Source organism: Micropterus dolomieu, linkage group LG22, assembly GCF_021292245.1.
Source record: "Micropterus dolomieu isolate WLL.071019.BEF.003 ecotype Adirondacks linkage group LG22, ASM2129224v1, whole genome shotgun sequence".
NCBI lineage: Eukaryota > Metazoa > Chordata > Actinopteri > Centrarchiformes > Centrarchidae > Micropterus > Micropterus dolomieu.
This window is the reverse complement of record NC_060171.1, coordinates 4,489,735-4,507,688: the sequence shown is the minus strand read 5'-3', so window position 1 is coordinate 4,507,688 and position 17,954 is coordinate 4,489,735. Positions and strand designations below refer to the sequence as shown.

Here is a 17,954-nt window from a genome sequence, read left to right as displayed (position 1 = left end):
AACAATGAGTCTTAAAGGACTGCCCAGCTGTTTAATGGCTTTTTTTATTTTTATTAAACACTCACTGCTTACCTGCATTGACTTTGGACTTTTGATCTTGACTTGGAACTTGACTTAGAAATTACCTGTATTGACTTATTGGTTTCAGATTTTGTTGGTCTTGACATGAGACTTGCTGGTCTTGACTTTGTACTTGTTGGTCTTGACTTGAAACCAGTTGGTCTTGAATTGTGACTTGACTCAGGACTTACCTGTCTTGACTTGTTGGTCTTGTCTTAGTACTTATTAGCCTTGACTCAGTACTTGTTGGTCTTCACTTGGTACTTGTTGGCCTTGACTTGGTAATTGTTGACCTTGACTTGGTACTTGTTGGCCTTGACTTGGTACTTGTTGGTCTTAACTTGGTACTTGTTGGTCTTGACTTGATACTTGTTGTTCTTGACCTGGTATTTGTTGGCCTTGACTTGGTACTTGTTTGTCCTGACTCTGTACTTGTTGGCCTTGACGCTGTACTTGTTGGCCATGACACGGTACTTGTTGGGCATGACACGGTACTTGTTGGCCATGACATGGTACTTGTTGGCCATGACACGGTACTTGTTGGTCTTGAGTCGGTATTTGTTTGCCTTGACTTGGTTCTCGTTTGTGCCGACTTGGTACTTGTTGGTCTTGAGTCGGTATTTGTTTTCCTTGACTTGGTGCTTTTTTTTCCTGACTCTGTACTTGTTGGCCATGACTTGGTACTTGTTGGTCTTGACACGGTACTTGTTGGTCTTGACACGGTACTTGTTGGTCTTGACTTGGTACTTGTTTGTCCCAACATTGTACTTGTTGGTCTTGAGTCTTGTATTTGTTTGCCTTGACTTGGTACTTGTTTGTCCTAACTCTGTACTTGTTGGTCTTGAGTCTTGTATTTGTTTGCCTTGACTTGGTACTTGTTTGTCCTAACTCTGTACTTGTTGGCCATGACACGGTACTTGTTGGCCATGACACGGTATTTGTTGGTCTTGATTTGGTACTTGTTTGTCCCGACTTGGTACTTGTTGGTCTTGAGTCGGTATTTGTTTTCCTTGACTTGGTACTTTTTTCCCCCTGACTCTGTACTTGTTGGTTTCTGACATGGTAGTTCTTGGTCTTGGCTTGGTTCTTGTTGGTCTTGACTATTTGTTGGCCTTGACTTTGAACTTGTTGGCCTTGTCTTCGGACTTGAATATGTACTTAATAGCAAAGGCTTAAAACTCTCTAGTGACTTGCAAAACAGTGACTTTTCCATCTGACTCAAAGTTCGTTTTTGATAAGAAAAAAACAGTTAAGACTGTTAAGATGATTTATATCACTTTTCTGCTAATATGCTGCTCATTTTTACATGCGACATGCTGTTTGTTAGTTATTGCAAATGAGCATGCAAAAATGAGAAGAAAATTAATAACAATGTTTTTTTATAAAGCAAAGAACAGCCTTCAGTTCTGGCATGGACATGGATGAATTCATGAATGCTTGAGCAGCTCTCAGACATGTCTGTCATGTTTTTATTACTCTCAGCCAGACAACAGAGCAAATGAAAAAATTCCATTAATGTAAACATGTTCAGGCGTGTGAGATGCAACAGCTAAGCTGGTTTCCCCCCCAAACTCATCCCATCACCGGTAACCTCTGTCATTAGTTTGCAGTTTATCTCATTTCCAAATCTAATTGAAACTGTGTTAGAGAGAGAGAAAGAGAGAGAAAAATGTGAAAACAGCAACACATCCGCCTGACGAGAAGGAATTAAATTTACCCTGTAATTGATTTATATAGAATAGAAATGCCGGCAGCCGTGATGAAGCTGTATGTCAAGCACTCTGCCTCACCTCAGTGGTTCACCATGACCATCATCATCATCGGTCGTTAAAGTCCGGCCAATCGCTTCTCACTTTCCACTTTCTCTCAGAAATCATCTTCATTCATGAAGTTTCACAGGATGATGGATAATGTATGAGGTTTTAGCTAGTATTGGATTTAGAGCAAGTGACTGTCAAATAACTTTGTGCAAATGAAGCAGTCCTGTGAAACAGTTTCTGCATTTTATGAAAAGAAAATGCTGTTTCCTTCTCATCAGCATCAGTATCTCCATCTTATCTACAGGAAATACTGCTGGTTAAGAGGACAGTGACTTTTTATATCAGGAAATCTAGGAGCCTTTTCCACATCCAGGCCGAAATATCTTGTATTGGATGGATTGCCATGAAAAGACATTTCACGTTTCCCTCAAGATGCCTTTTCTAACTTTGTAATATGCAATGGACAATGTGAAAATACTGCTTTTTGATGACACCTTTGACCAATAATGATATAGTTACATCAAAGTTGGTCCTTTCTTATTAAAGATCTCCTCCAGGTATGTATTAAAACATATACACATATACACAAATTGTCTGCTTGGAACAAAAAAGTGTGTCTGATATATTTCTTTCTGCAAAAAAAGTCTAATAAAATTTAAAAAAGGCATGTACTTCTTCTAGCTTGAAACTATGAAAATACAAACACAAGATGTCTCCTACTTCACTGCAAAGGTCATTTTCAATGTATGTGAAATGGCGCTTCAAGTTTCAAATCAGACCAGGATTAACTTCCAAACTATTTTTCACAAATCAAATCTGATTTTTCAATGAGCACAGAGAAACTTTCCACTTTCCACCGGACAGATAAACAATAAGCTGAAACTCACTATACAATATCATTAGAATATCATGAAAAATTTAATTTTTCCCCATAATTTAAGACAAAAAGTTAAATGTTCATATATTCTAGATTCATTACACATAAAGTGAAATATTTTGCCTTTTTAATCTTGATGATTATTTCTTACAGCTCATGGAAATCAAAAATCAATATCTCAAAGTACTGGAATATTACAAGAAAGAATGTATAATACAGAAATGTCGACCTGAGAAGAGCCTTTAATCTCCCAGGCTGGTTCAGTACAACTACAAGACAGTGAATTTGACGGTTGTTATTTTCATTATATTCATGGAAAGTTGACAGGAAGGTTAAAGTGTGATTTAAAAAAAAGGTGCACAAGCAACAGGGATGAGCGTAGCCTTGACAGGATTGTCAAGCAAAGCTGATTTAAGAACTTGGAGCTTCACAAGGAGTGGACTGAGGGTGGCCAGGAAATGAGCTACAAGTGTCGCCTAGTGTCAAGATCTGGACCGTTGCTCAGTGGTCCAAAGCCCTCTTTTCAAATGAAAGTAAATTTTTCTTTTAATTTGGAAATCAAGGTTCCAGAGTTTGGAGGGCGAGAAGAAAGGCACAGTGTCCAAGCTGCTTGAAGTCCAGTGAGACTGTCAGTGATGATTTGGGGTGTCATGTAATCTGCTGGTGTTGGTCCACTGTGTTTTATCAAGTCCAGAGTCAATGCAACCGTCAACCAGGGGATTTTAGAGAACGTCTTCCAGAGTCTTCAACCAAGTCCAGTTGCCCTTGACTTTAACCTTCATTGGATCACAGACGAGCAGTAAGTGTGATGATCAGAAGCAACAATACAGACGAGCTGAAGCCCGCTATCAAAGCAATCTGGGCTTCCAAACTCCTCAGCAGTGCCACAGGCTGATTGCCTCCACACCACATTGATGCAGTAATATTAACAATATATGAAACTTAGATTTTTTTACTTTTTCTAATTTCTTCTTCTAATTTTCTAAGATAATAATAATATATAATAATAATAGTCTTTGTTTGTAGAGCACTTTTCAAAAACAAGTCACAAAGTGCTTTAACAAGTGTAAAGACAATAATATCCCAAAAACAATAATACAAAAACAATACAAGATAAAAGCAAGAAAACATTGAAAAGACTAAAATACACGTTTAAGATAAATATAAAATAAGTAAAATAGAATAAAATAAAAGGGATAAAATAAAGTCAAATAAGATCGGGAAAGGCTCTCCTATAAAAGTATGTTTTAAGAAGGGACTTAAAAGAGTTCACTGACTCAGTCGACCTGATTTCCTCGGGCAGGCTGTTCCAGAGCATCGGGGCCCTGACAGCAAAGATGCACCTGATATTCCTTGTATATGGCAAAAAAGAGTTTAATGCTAATTAAACTCTTGTTAAAGCAAGAAAATGAACATCCACAAGGAAGAAGTCAAACAATGATGCATAGTTGGCACTAGATGATTTAATCCATACTGAGAACAAATCAGATTAGATTAAAATTTAAACAGAAGATCATCACACATACTGCTCATCTGTGATCCAACGAAGGTTAAAGTCGAGGGCAACTGGACTTGGTTGAAGATACTGGAAGGCGTTTCATCCCTCATCCAAAGGACTTATTCAGTTCTGACTGACTGGCAGGGAAACTCAGCTGCTCGTCTGTGAACACCACTGTTCTCCAGCACAGAGAAGCTTCTTTCACAGAGGTCCTGGACAACCTCTCTGTGTCAGACTCAGACTGGGGGACAGCTTGTTGTAAATTCAAGTGCTGCATTCAGGCACCATTTGAATTTCCAGGATCAAACGTGTATTCTTTAAATATTGAGGAGACTCATCATCTGCAGGGAGCAGCGATCATCTGCAGCTCGACCGTACATCTCCTCTCTGCCTCGGCTGTTTGACATCCTCTTCTCCCCGCTCGCCGTTCGAGGCTCATTCATTACCACCGTACAGACATGTAATCAGTCTTTACTGCCGGAGCAAATGTCTCCCCTCGGACAGATCCCCCGCTGCCCGCCTGCTATTAAAATTAAATTGGATTTCATTTCTAAGCTCCTATTAATTCAGAGAAGTCTTGTCTGTTGATGGAGGGTCCAGTCCAGCAGTTAGTTTCCTCCTTCTCGCTTTCGCTTTCCTCTTTGCTTTTCAGGCCGACGGCGTGATCGCAGCGCGCCACTGCTCTAATAACGGTGATTACTCAGTGAACATTTTTGGAAAGACTTTACAGAGTTTTCAAATAAAGGATGACAATGGTCTTCTACACTGTGGTATTTAATCACAGCTAATGAAAATGAGCCAAATGTATTTTTTTATGTTAATGGGTTAGTTATTGGAAAGTGTCTAATTTCACATTCCCATAATCCTCTGCCTAGTGGAAAGGACAAACTCTGAATCCTTTGAGTTAAAAAAAAAAGGAAACACAGAGGCAGAAGGAGCTCAGACAGAAATTAATAAAGTTTGTTGACTCACTTTCTGCTACCTTGTTTTCTGTTTTGTAATTATTCAAACTCTTGTTATTAAAAGATAGATTTTATTGTAAGTAGAAGATATGGAACTCACATATGAAGATATAGAAACAAACAGGAAGGGGAGCAGTTAGACTAACCCATATAAAATGAGATGAGAATGAGGCTCGATCTTTGTTTTTTTCTTTTACCTGCAATGTACAGACTTCATAACACACACTAACTCGAGATTTTTGTGTAATTGTTCACCTGATTTTGATTGGTTTCAGAAATGGAGAGGATTTATTCAGCTGAAGTCTGAACCTTTTTTTGGACTTCTCATTCTTGTTGGTTTAACCTGCTGCCCCCGAGAACTTATTGCACGGTCCAGTCCCATGGGCTCTGGCGTCGGTCGCCAGTGCGTGTCTTAAGGTGTCTGGGAGTGAGGTTTTACTCACTGCACAGCCTCGCTGGCTTCCGTCACATTGGCGTTGAAGTTGAGAATAAAATTTAAAAAACTGCAGTTCACAAAGCTCACCACAAGAACCACTCAATAGTTGTTCTGGAGCTTTGGATTATGTTTCACAATTACAGTTTCATTTTTACTTTAATCCAAAGTGATTTACAATTGCTATATATATATATATATACATATGTGTTAAGGTCACACACCTGTGACCTTGGAAGGACACATTGGCAGAGATTTCACTGTGGGAATTGAACCGGGGTCGCTCACATCAAAGGCATGTGTCTTATCCCCTGCACCATTATAAACCCTAACGTAGTTTAGAGATTGAATTTGAATTTTCAATCTCCATCCAATATGTGTTTTTTATGTGGTTGATCAGCTGACGATCTTTCTTCCTGTTCCAGGGCTGGAGAAAGTTGGCCGAGACTCCACCTACGAGCAGGAGGGGAAGGTTCAGTTTGTGATGGACGCCGTGTACGCCATGGCCCACGCTCTGCACCACATGCACCGCGAGCTCTGTGCAGGATACCCTGGCCTGTGCCCACGCATGGCCAACATCGACGGCAAGGAACTGCTAGCCCACATCCGCGCCGTCAGCTTCAACGGTAAGAGCTGCTGATGGCTGATTGTCAGCATCTTCATCAGAACTTCATCATTTGCCCTCATATTTGCACTGTTTTTCAACTCATGAACGTATTTTTTAAAGGAACTGTTTGGCCAAATTTTTAATGAACACAACAGACTTCACACTCCAACAATTTCCTTTCTGATTTCAGTTTTTGAATGTACAAAGCTTTAAAATTAAACACCAGTAGGGTAATAGAAATTCAGATGTTTTTTAGAAAAATGCATTCTGATCCTGATTGGAAAGCCGTCCTGTAAGGCTAGTTAATGTTAACCCCAGAGTCAGTCTGCCAGTATTCACTTCTTCTCCTGTTCACTTCAACTGAATGGCAAAATTCAAGAATGTCAGGTCAGAGTTCGCCTTTATTCCACTGTGACCAAGCGATTGAAGTCGGTTGGCATTAACACATTATTCTAGCAACGTGCCATTGCCTTGTTCTGTCAGACTACAAACTGCAGCATCACTCTCGGTGTGCAGTCTGTGCTCAATCTCTGATCAATATTTGTTTATTAGCCACACAGAATTGTGATGTCACATCGTTATTCTGGGCTGACTGCACGGCACTTTTATTAGATGAAACACATGCACACAAGGCAAATCAAGAATACTAATGAAACATCTTATTAATTTAGTAAAACCTTCTGAACGTCTGTCGGAAATTGTATTTATAATTCTAAGGAGAACAATTAGGTCCCCACTGATCAATCAGGTGAAGCACAGGCCAACACAGCAAAGCAGCATGACAATGTTTTACAAATTTGGTCTTGCCTCAGAATAACTGTAACGGAGATAGAGAGGATGATACTGATTCAGCCTGTGTGAGCTCTACTTCAGCTGTCAGTGCAGTCAGGAGCCAATCAGATGAGACACTCCACAAGCTGTTGGGATTTAATTTTATCTATTTGACTGATTGAAATTCTGATGTTTTCACATCACAGATAACGTGCCAGTAAAGGCACTGACACGTGAGTTTTACAGGAAAACGTGAGACTTCACATGTAGCTGTTATAGTTAAATTTAGTTTGGGTGTTAATGTCAGCACATCTGCACCCCCTCTGCAGGTGTTCTGGACCGTTGTCTTAAGTGGGAGGAGGCCATGAATCATATAGATTTCTCATAATTTTAGGTAAGATTTAATGATAAAAATGCATCAAACAAAAGAAAAATATCTATAGAGATTTTTAAAAAGTAAGAATCACAAAACTAAACGTGGAGCTGCTCAGTGGCCGACAGATTAGACTGTGTTTGTACCAGACAGCTTGAGTGTGATCAACACTTTCTGAAAAAGAAAATACTGTTCTCAGAAAAGACTTCCTGGGTAAATAAAGGTTTAACAGTATGAAGAAGCTGTTTCATGTTTAGTGATCAACAACCCCTCACCACACACACACACACACACACACACACACACACACACACACACACACACACACAATATTTGCAATTGCATCACCTACACTGGTGAAACAGAATCAAATTAGAAGAATAATTTTGATGTTGGTGAAGCTCTACAGGCAAGTCTTTATCAATTCCGATGAAGCCATTTGGTTGGCTGTGAGTTTGAAAAATCACCGCCTCCACAGTCAACAACTCTGTGTCAAATAAGTTCTCTGAAAAAGCCATCTGACAGCGTCTCCACACTTTTCTGACAAATATTTGGTCCTGAATTTCTCCACATTTTCTTGCACAGCTGGTTATTTGAGCTGAGACACAACATTTTAATCACCTTACAACCGGGAGGCGATTGGTTGCAGTCCTGAAGTTTCTCTGATGTGTCTCAGTGATTTGAACAGTGTGACGGTGAAGCACGAGGTGGAAAACGTGACAGTGTGATGCGACAGAAGACGAGATGATTCGGAATAAATAAGATGATTAAAACCATTGTCAGTCATCCCGACCTTCATCAGCATCTTCGTTTTTTTGTCAGCGCAGCAGTTCTCCAGCTGCTGTTTGCCCTCCGTCTGATCATCAACCAACAGGAGGACCTAACATTCCCTCATTAACCCCACTTTCAGTTATCCCCTACATTCCTCCTCCTCGCCACGTTCTCCATCTTCCTTTCTTTTCCGTCATCGTGGTCCGAGCTCTTCGCATGGCGGTCGACCTCCCGGCGGGTGAAGGCCTTTGTCAGCAGGAAGTGTGAATGCTGACGCTGTCATCAGGGAACCCTCCACTCATTATTAAACACCAAACATAGTCGCCTGGTTTTTATTTCCTCCTCTTTCCAGATTCATTATTCTCAGCTCAGTGGGAGCTGCGTCAGTGAGATGATCCGTCTGCTTCCACACAACTTTAATAATCACACAACTTCACACACGCAGCTGTGGAAAATTAAATTTCACACTCCTCCTCATATGTGCTGAGATGTTAATTCTACAGATCCACGGTCACATGTCACAGAGAATATAAGAAGCGTAATAAGGATGTGTTTTTCTACAGAGGGTCCTATATTTTTGGGATAATGAGTGAAAGGCTGTTTTTTAAAGGATAATTCCAGCTTATGATGTCTTATTTGGGTCTCGGTGCAATAGGGCAACGTGCAATAAACATACTAGTACCTTAGCATATGCACTTTACACAAACTTCAGTTTAATGGAGCAATATGCAACAACCACACTAGCACTTTAATCCACAACAATGTCCTTTTTCTTCTGTGTTTACATTTTCCTCTTGTGAAGTACAACATGTCCTTGCTTCTCAGGTTCTTGTTGATGTGTTTTGTGATGTGTGATGTCTTTTGTGATGTTTTTTATGAAGCAACACTGCAATGTCCCCAAGCGGAATTTCCCCTTGGGGACAATAAAATTTACTAAACCTAACCTAAACTAACCTAACCTAGTCAACATTTCTATCAGTAATAATACCCTGTATTCAAGTTCATACATGACACAATGGCATCACTAACAAGAAGTCTGACATGTCATAGATTCATTTTAAATAGTTTTATATATTTGTGTGCAGGATTCAGGAGGTTTGATGTCATCGTCATATTAAAACTCAGTAGTTGTAGTTTTATGTTCCTACTGCATTGGCGTTGTGCTTCCAGCTCATCCTGTTCCATTTCTGGTTTTGTCACTTCAACTTCTGGTTGATATTACTGGCTATAGTAAATCCCAATCGGTTCACACTGCCCAATATACATTTATAATAAGAGTAACATAACCAGCTGATCCCAGAGCTGTGCGGCTGATCTTATTAGTGCTGTTATGTAAGGAGTGCACAGTGTTTGATGTACGTGGATAAACGTGTTTTATTGTCATTGTCATTTTTCACAATGGTAGAGAGGAAGTTAAAAGACAAACCAACACAGACTGACAACCTTTTGTTGTTGCTGAAACAGATATGGTCAAAATACCAGGTCTGAACCCTTAAATAGGATTTTAAAACATGTCCCCCAGTAAAAATAACACCCTTGTTCAAATTATTTATTATTAGGAGCTCCAATAAAAAAGGCAGTCAATGGCCTCCTGCCCATTTGAGATGAACCTTTTCTCTCTTTCAGGATTTTGCAAAAGAACCCAAATGCAAGGCTCCAGGCAAAATCCAAAGAAAAAAAACAGAACCAATAATAAACTGGAATGTTATGGGGAACACAGGCAGGAATGAAGAGGCGTCATCTCTTTTCCACAACAGTGGCCTGTACTACGAGGTAACTTCCCGAGTAACCCGTAGTACGAAAGGTGTATAGGTGTTAACAGAGGTCTGTTGCCATGGCAATTTACACTGCATCTCTAAACTGCTCTGAGCAGGTTATGTTGGTGGTTAACTCGAGGTTACCCTGTATATGTGGACTACACACCACATCTGTACTCAGTGTCAATGATGAGAAGTTGGATATTAATACACACCACGGGATTAAATATGTTTAGATTTCATCCTGATTTGTTCCACTGCGGTTGCAGCTGAAATGACGTTATTCTTAACACAACAGCATTACGTTCATACGGCGAGCCCTGCAGCCTCTGTGATTTTAGGGAGGAGATCTTAATTAGATTAAATAACAGGACAATTTCTGAGATGTAGCCCATCTGTAGGCTTTACATTGAATTATCCTAACTGTCTTCACATAGGCTATTTAGATGGACATATTTACGTGTCCAAAAAGTACAGAGCCAAGGTAGGGGTTAATAAACCGAGAAAAAGATTCCAATGTGAAAATCCAAGGTGTAAATTTACAAGAACAAAAATCACAAAAAACGTCCAAGTCAATCTGGTGTTTTCTTCTGAATAGCCTACACCCAATTCACTAAGGTCTCTAAGTCTCTAAGGTGCATGATAATATAGTGATTGTGGGCAAAACTGACTATATTTCCTCACTGCTAAATCCGATTGTGAAGACTAATATAATTATCCATTGCATGCATAACACACGGCAGTGGTGTGTGTGTGTTTGATGTTGCAGCCTTGCAAAGGGAAGCGATATGGTTCCTTGAAAAAAACCAACACTTTTTTTCAGAGAGTTTCTCTCATAAATGTATCAATACAATGTCAGAGAATATATTCAAGTTTTTAACTCGTAGATTTGTGATCATTAGTTTATCGTAAATCTATCACATTAATCTTGGAAATTCTTTCCCCTCCTCCCCTGGCTCCAATTCTTTTATTATAATAGACATAATGTGCAGTTGTACCTTTACATCTTAATGATATTATGATATAGTTATAATGATATATGTATAAAAGAACAGCCCATATAATACATTATAGAGAATTAGCCTACAATATAATTATGTGAAGATAATTACAAATTTACTCAGTGCTATGCCAACAAGCCTCCCTGGCTTTGTCGGCAGCCACGATCTTTAAACTCCTCATATCCTGACACAATCAACGTGTATTCTTATGAAGAAAATACGGAGCATGCGCCGTTGTGAAAAAACTCACCCACAACTCCAATTAAGTTAACACAGACTCAACTAGCCAATATCTTATTCACCTTCGTAGTACCGTTTAACTGCAGTGTAGGCAGTCAGAGTTTGTAAACCCTGATTTTGCTTAATAACCCTGAGTTAACTCTGATTGGGTAACACTTCTGACACACCCAGAAAACGAGAGTAAACGTACCTCAAAGGCTGTTGCGCAACGTTGCAAACTGTTTTTATGAGACATGTCATTCAATCCGGAAACCATAGCAAACCGGTGGGAAACATTTTGAGATTGAACTTGCCCCAGTTTTTTTTAACAACTCTGCCTCTGATTGGCTAGTACTCGTTACCTCCATTGGTTAGGAATTGCCCCCGATGGCTGTTCCATCGGTGTATGAATGTGCGTGAATGTCAGTTTCTGTTCGAGCACTCAGGCTAAGTGTATGAATGTGTGTGAATATGTAAATGCAATGTAGTGTAAAAAGCGCTTTGAGTGGTCACAAAGATTAGAAAAGCACTATACAAATACAGAGCATTTGCATTTACATTTACGTTTAGGGTTAGAGTGGGGATAGGGTTAGCCAATCAGAGGGTGAGAGGGGGCAGGACAAAATGTGTGTTTAAACAGAAATGGTGGTGCCTTGAACACCCTGTTATGTACACAAGCACGCTGCACTTCAATGCATTTTTAATATGGCTATATAGACGTCACTGCGGATTTGGTAACCCCTCTAACACACCCATCAAACGAGAGTAAACGTACCTCGAGTAAACATGTTGTTCATCTGGATATCGTAGAAAAACGGTGTGCACCCTTTTCCGATTGAACGTGCCCCTGGTGTGAGTCATATGAGAGTTGTTGAAAATCTGGTGGGGAAAAAAGTAACACCATGTGGAGAGTGATCTTTCAATACAAAACATGAAATAACTATAGACAAAAATCCAAAGCCATGGCATGCTCTGGTTGTGAGTGTCCGCAGGTTTCACAAAAGCTTTTATAAAGCATTTTTTCCCTTTCTGGCTTCTGAACGCCGGCTTTTATCGCCAAGGCTGACTTTCTTTTCATGACTCAGTTAGAATTTCTCTCATTTAAAGTGGAAAAGAAAAACACATGTTTTAGAAACAGTTGTCAGTTTTTTCACTCCTGAAGACTTAAGCTGAATGTGAGTTTTTAATTTCTTTTTCAAGGTGAGTTTGTTTGTTAATCTTCCTAGGGACCATCTAATTACACAACGCAATTACATAATATAACTCCAACTCCTTCACATATAAAATGAAACTAAACTCAGTGAATCATTCATAACAAATGACTAAGAGAGACGCTTAGAGAAATATAAAAATGAAGGGAAATAATCCCTAATTAAAAGAAACCAAAACATGACAGAGTCTCAGTGAACCAAAACTCTCCTGGGATTTAAACTAGAACAAATTTTTAATTGTTTTCTTCTTTCATCTCGGTCATTTGTTTGCCTCTTAAGAAAAGTGTTTTCCACATGAGATGTATTCCAGTCGTGTAACTTTAAATAAAAATAAACAGGTGGAGTTCACTTTGTTCACTTCAGGACAAACATTGTCACCAAATACTTTAATTCTCAAATATTACTCAGGGCTTTTATATTTAACATAATGCCCATTTTCACAGCGCTGTTTCCATCAGTACAACGTGGTGAGCATTTTTAGCAAAACACACTTTAATGACAGTACTGTTTTCATTCACCAGTTTATTCAAATTCTACTGCTGTATGCTTCTACTGATATTTTCTGGCTTTGAATTTTCTTTTATTTAGTGCCACCGGCAGCTCAATTATCCTGTGAAATATATCAACATCTGCTGGCACAAAATTGTAAATACATATCTATGTAGCCCAGACCTATCCTAATGACTTTGTGGTGTTCCTCTAACTTTTTTTACTTTAGCACCGCCATTAGGTCGTCATTTATCTTTTCGAGTGAAATGTCTCAACATCAATTGAATGGATTATGATGAAATTTGGTAAAGACATATCCTCTCAGATTGATTGTTATACCTTTGCTTGTCTCTATACTTTCTATAAATTGCAATCATCAGGTCAAAATTTCAATACGTCCAACACTTTAATACCCAAATACCTGCAAAACTAATGACATTCCCATCAACCTCAGCTGTACTTTGTATTTAGTACTAATTATCAAATTATAGAATGCTAACATGGTGAACGTGTAATTGTAAACAATGCTAGCTCAAATTGTAAGTATAGCCTCATAAAGCCACCAGCATGGCTGAAGAATAGCTAATAATGCAGGATCCAATGAAAGGATAGATAGAGTCAGATTTTTTTTCAGATTCAGATTTTTTATTATTGGGTATATTATTGTTAGATTGTTAGAGTTGATGAAAATCAGGTGTGAAGATGCGCCAGGTGCCAGAGGATGTAAGCCGCACCCACTGTACATACACACATGCACAAGGAACACACAGGGGAAAACACAAACACAGGGAAAAGCAATTATACTTTAGTGAAATGGCGTGATGACAGGAAAGAAACAACAAAGGTCCCTGGATGAACTCGAGCCCGTCTCTGCGTTGGCAGAGTAGGTTGTCAACTAAATTCAGTGTTTGACATTGTATTTACTCAGATAAATACTTCTCTATTAAATTTTGCACAAGAATGGAAGTATTAGAATGCGATTAGCCTGACGCCAGATGGCACAAAGAGTTCAGGAGCATTAAAGCCAAATTTAAAAGTCTGCTAAAAGCCGCTAAACTCTGTAACGACTGACTCACCATGTTATTGGTTTGTTATATACAAATATTCTTCCTATTAATTTGTCTAACATACACTTGTTGCTGTGTGTAACTTTGTTATGTGTCTTGTTGGGGTGTTTTGGGTTTGTTTAGTGCTGTTCTGTCACTGTGTGGATGTTTTTGTAACCTGCCAAAGGAACTGGAGATGAAAATTAGCTTCAAGCCTACCCTGGTGCAATACACAAAAAATAATTAAATAAGTAGATAGATGGTAATTTTTATTACATACAAGAAACTGATGTGAAGACTCCTCTTTGCCAGTTCAAAATGTTTTTTTTGAAATGCTTCATAAAATCAAACGTACAGAAACGAGAAGAAAAATCCAAAAGACTGAAGTGAAATAACAGAAATAACCACACGGATAAAGGCTCCCACGGTTTCTGTTTCTAGTTTCTGTACAGTATTTACATTGGCAGTTTGGGATGAATCTACACAGACTGCACAAATGATCCAGCTGTGAAACTCTCCCTTTTATTTTCATCTGAACACACCTTAAGTGTGTCTGTTTCGGTGATACTTCCATTGATTTTTTTTTGGAATCAGCTCAGAATCAAAGGTTGTGCTGTAGTGGCACTGACATTAAATTAAATCTATAAACCTTTGCATGCGTGAAACAAAGGAAAACCCTCTCCACTCTGGAATCTTTACCTTAAACTGCACTGTGATCCTCCTATAAATTATAATACTTAAGACAGGAGATGTTCCCATATATCCCCATACTACCCACCCACCCCCTCCGGCTTTCTACCTGCGGACAGAGACTCAATTCGAATAATCTTTCTATCTACCTGCTCAGCACAGAGAGAAACGGGACAAAAATAAAAACAGAGAGAGGAGAAGATTGCGCAGATTTTGTGGCTGATGTGTTGCACTCTCAGGGATTCATCTCTCTGTGTCGGGCATGACGGATGCGAGGAGCTGCTGGATGTTATTTCTGCAGGAGGAGGAGAGACATTAAACATTGAATCAGCGGTGAATGTTACCCGCTGGGCTGAAACAGTAAATCTGTGCTCAGTTAAAGGCGGGTTCAGGGATGCACGTTGTGGTTTTTTAAAAATTAAACAGTTTGTTGACTTGTTCAATTAAAGCAAACAAGGGCAAAAACAGAAAATGTGTCGCAGACAGGAAGATTAGTCAGTCATCTTTCACATTAACGCCTGGAGGGGAAACTGTGCAGAAATTCAGGACAATAATGCAGATCCAGGAAATTACATATCCGTTTGTTCCTGCACTTGTATCTTTGTGAGGACCAGTCTGAGTTTTTAATTTTCAGGACATTTCATACAAAGTAGAAACTTCTTGGTCTCTTATCCAAAGTAGGTTAAAGTCAAGGGCAACTGAACTTGGTTGAAGATAGTAGAAGACCTCATCCAAATGACTTCTTCAGTTCTGACTGACTGGTAGGGAAACTCAGCTATTTAACCTCAGTGGGGTCGTTTGCCAGGATCGTCAATACTAACTACTACTCCTCAGGTCAAGACTCTGCAGTCTACTTACATCTGAAGGACAGAGGACACTCGTTTGAGGACCACCAGTTGCACATTTTAGACAGAGAAGATGGATGGTTTGAAAGAGGTGTCAAGGAAGCATCTACACCAGGGTTGAGAAGACATCGCTGAACAGGGGAGGGGGTCTACGCCACCACTTAGACTTAGACACTTACAATGTTGTCCTTTCATCACTTTCCAGGAAACTCAACAAACGTAACCTATTGGCCTCAGGTGAGGATGCCAACGATGGTCGTTCAGTCTTGGCCTCAGGTAGTCCTAACGACCATAATGATACATGTCGTCACAACAGCCAGGAACACTAACGAACCAGCGGTATTGACAATCCTGGCAAACGACCCCACTGAGGTTAAATAGCTGAGTTTCCCTGCCAGTCAGTTCAGAACTGAAGAAGTCCTTTGGATGAGGGACGAAACGTCTTCCAGTATCTTCAACCAAGTCCAGTTGCCCTTGACTTTAACCTTCTTTGGATAACTATGACCTGGATGACTGAGAATCTTCACAGACTTCTTGGTCTCTTCTCACAGCTGTTTCAAAAATAAGATTTCTTTCCAAAAATCATACTAGTTTAGACACAAAACTTGCATGAGTCCCAGAACTTTAGGAAAAAATATCAAAAACTTACTTACTTTACATGTGACTGGTTTGCAGAAGAAGGTTTTGCATTATAAATTAACAGTAACACTGTAATTAAATCAATGAGTCGTTGTTTGCATCAGAGAAAGGACTTGTCTCTGTACTTGTCTTGTTAGATCTAAGTGCTACGTGTAGCACCATTAACCATCAGATCCTATTACAGAGACTGGAACATTCAATTGGCATTGAAGGAACTGCTCTAAGCTGGTTCATGTCCTATTTATCTAGTTTTATGAGCCGGTGGCTGACCAAGCGACTTTCTAGTCAAGATTGTCCTCCCAAGAAAAACTACAGCATCGGCCTTTGAGAAGTACCTCGAAACAATATATGTGTTAAAGCCCGCTAACGGTCGTAGTAATTATAACTGTGAAAAAAAATCATCAGACTTTGGTTGTTCCCTAACCTTTTATCAAGTGGTCATTTCAACCAAAACCATGTTCTTTCTCTTACTCAAACCAAGTTTTTGTCCTTAAATCTTACCAAATCTTAACTATAGTGTGCAGTGCAGTGAGAGATCAGAATTTTTTTTTATTTTATAGTGGCATCAGATCAAAAAACAATCCTAAATCTTGGAAAGCACATGTTGCTCTGGGGGGCTCCCATAGCCACCTAATACAGAAAAACATAACACAATCTCTTCCTTCCTTTGCCGCCTTGTTGTGTCTGAGGGTTTCACATGGTGGATTTGAATCATTTGTAAACTAAAACAGGTCTGTTTCCTATCTAAGATTTTCCCATTTGTGCTGAAACATCAACATTCGAGATTATCTGGTTCCAGCTTCTCTGAGGAATTACAGCTCATTGGTACGAAGAGTATTCAACTGAACTCTGGCTGCCAAAGATCGACATTTGGAGACAGTGACAATGATAATAATGAATTCATCTGCAGCCACAGAGAACATCTCCTTAGTTAAGGTCGCTGCTTCTGAGTGCTGCTGCAGCACACATGCATTATCGCTGAATCTTGGCCCAGCAGCATGTGGCTCATGTGTGGTTTGTGCCTGTTTGAGCTTATTAAGTCCTCCACACCCGCACACAGACACAGTCATGCACGCTCACACTCACTCATGTCACGGTCTGTTTGGGGGTTTCCTGTGTGAATCTGCGAACAGCATGCTCGGTTGAACCTTCACATACATCAAACGTTGACATAAATCAAACTCAGGCTACTTCTGTTTTTTATGCTTCACTTCTCTCAACGCTGGGCAGTGGGGTTACCCATAATTCCATGTATGAAATGCGGCAAATCCAGGGCAAAGCAGGGCTCTGTGGCGCGGCCCGCCGCCGGGCTAATCGCTAACGCACCCATGTACTCCCCACCCCTGTCCTTATTTTTAGAGGAGCGTCGGGAGACTAATCGAGACACTTGTGCTAATGTTAGTGCTCGCTGGGCTAAAGCCATCTTGTAGTAAAGTCCAATTTGAACATGATCAGCAGAGCGAGGGAGAGCAGCGGGGGAGGGAGGTGAGGCGAGGACGTCAGGGAGATTCCTCCTGATTCATTTGGACAGCGGATGCTTACTAAGAGGCGATAAAAGCCTGTTGTTGCCGTTTTCAAGAGAGATGTAGCATGACGGACCCTGTGGAGCTGCAGGAAAAGAAACCCTTTACAGTCAGATCAGTGAGGGAGGAGGGGGGAGCAGATACTATAGGTGAGTGAACTGATGAATATGCGAAGAGCTCATCTCCTGCTGTGACTTCACTTCAAATGAGCAGCTTTTTATAAACTGCTGAACAAAGCAGGAAGTGGAAACACCCAGGGAGAGCTCAGCTGTTTGTTATTACAGTGTGAACTTCAGGATTACAGGAGTAGTTCAACATTTTGGGAAATACTATATTCTCCTTCTTTCAGATCAAGATGTTCAGATTGATCTATCTCATGACAAAGTGGGGATGCCGCGATGAGAGTTTGGGGCCCTAACCTC

At 39.9% G+C, this 17,954-nt stretch overlaps 1 protein-coding gene across 13 annotated transcripts in view; it reads left to right on the top strand.

Moving 5' to 3' along the window:
- LOC123961830 (metabotropic glutamate receptor 8-like) overlaps window positions 1-17,954 on the top strand; it is a 151,442-nt gene that overhangs the window by 95,932 nt on the left and 37,556 nt on the right. For all 13 annotated transcript variants that reach the window (XM_046037557.1, XM_046037569.1, XM_046037567.1 and 10 more), the window contains one exon: window positions 6,016-6,216. In XM_046037557.1, coding sequence (XP_045893513.1) covers window positions 6,016-6,216 — 201 coding nt within the window. The remainder of the gene's footprint in view (window positions 1-6,015; window positions 6,217-17,954) is intronic.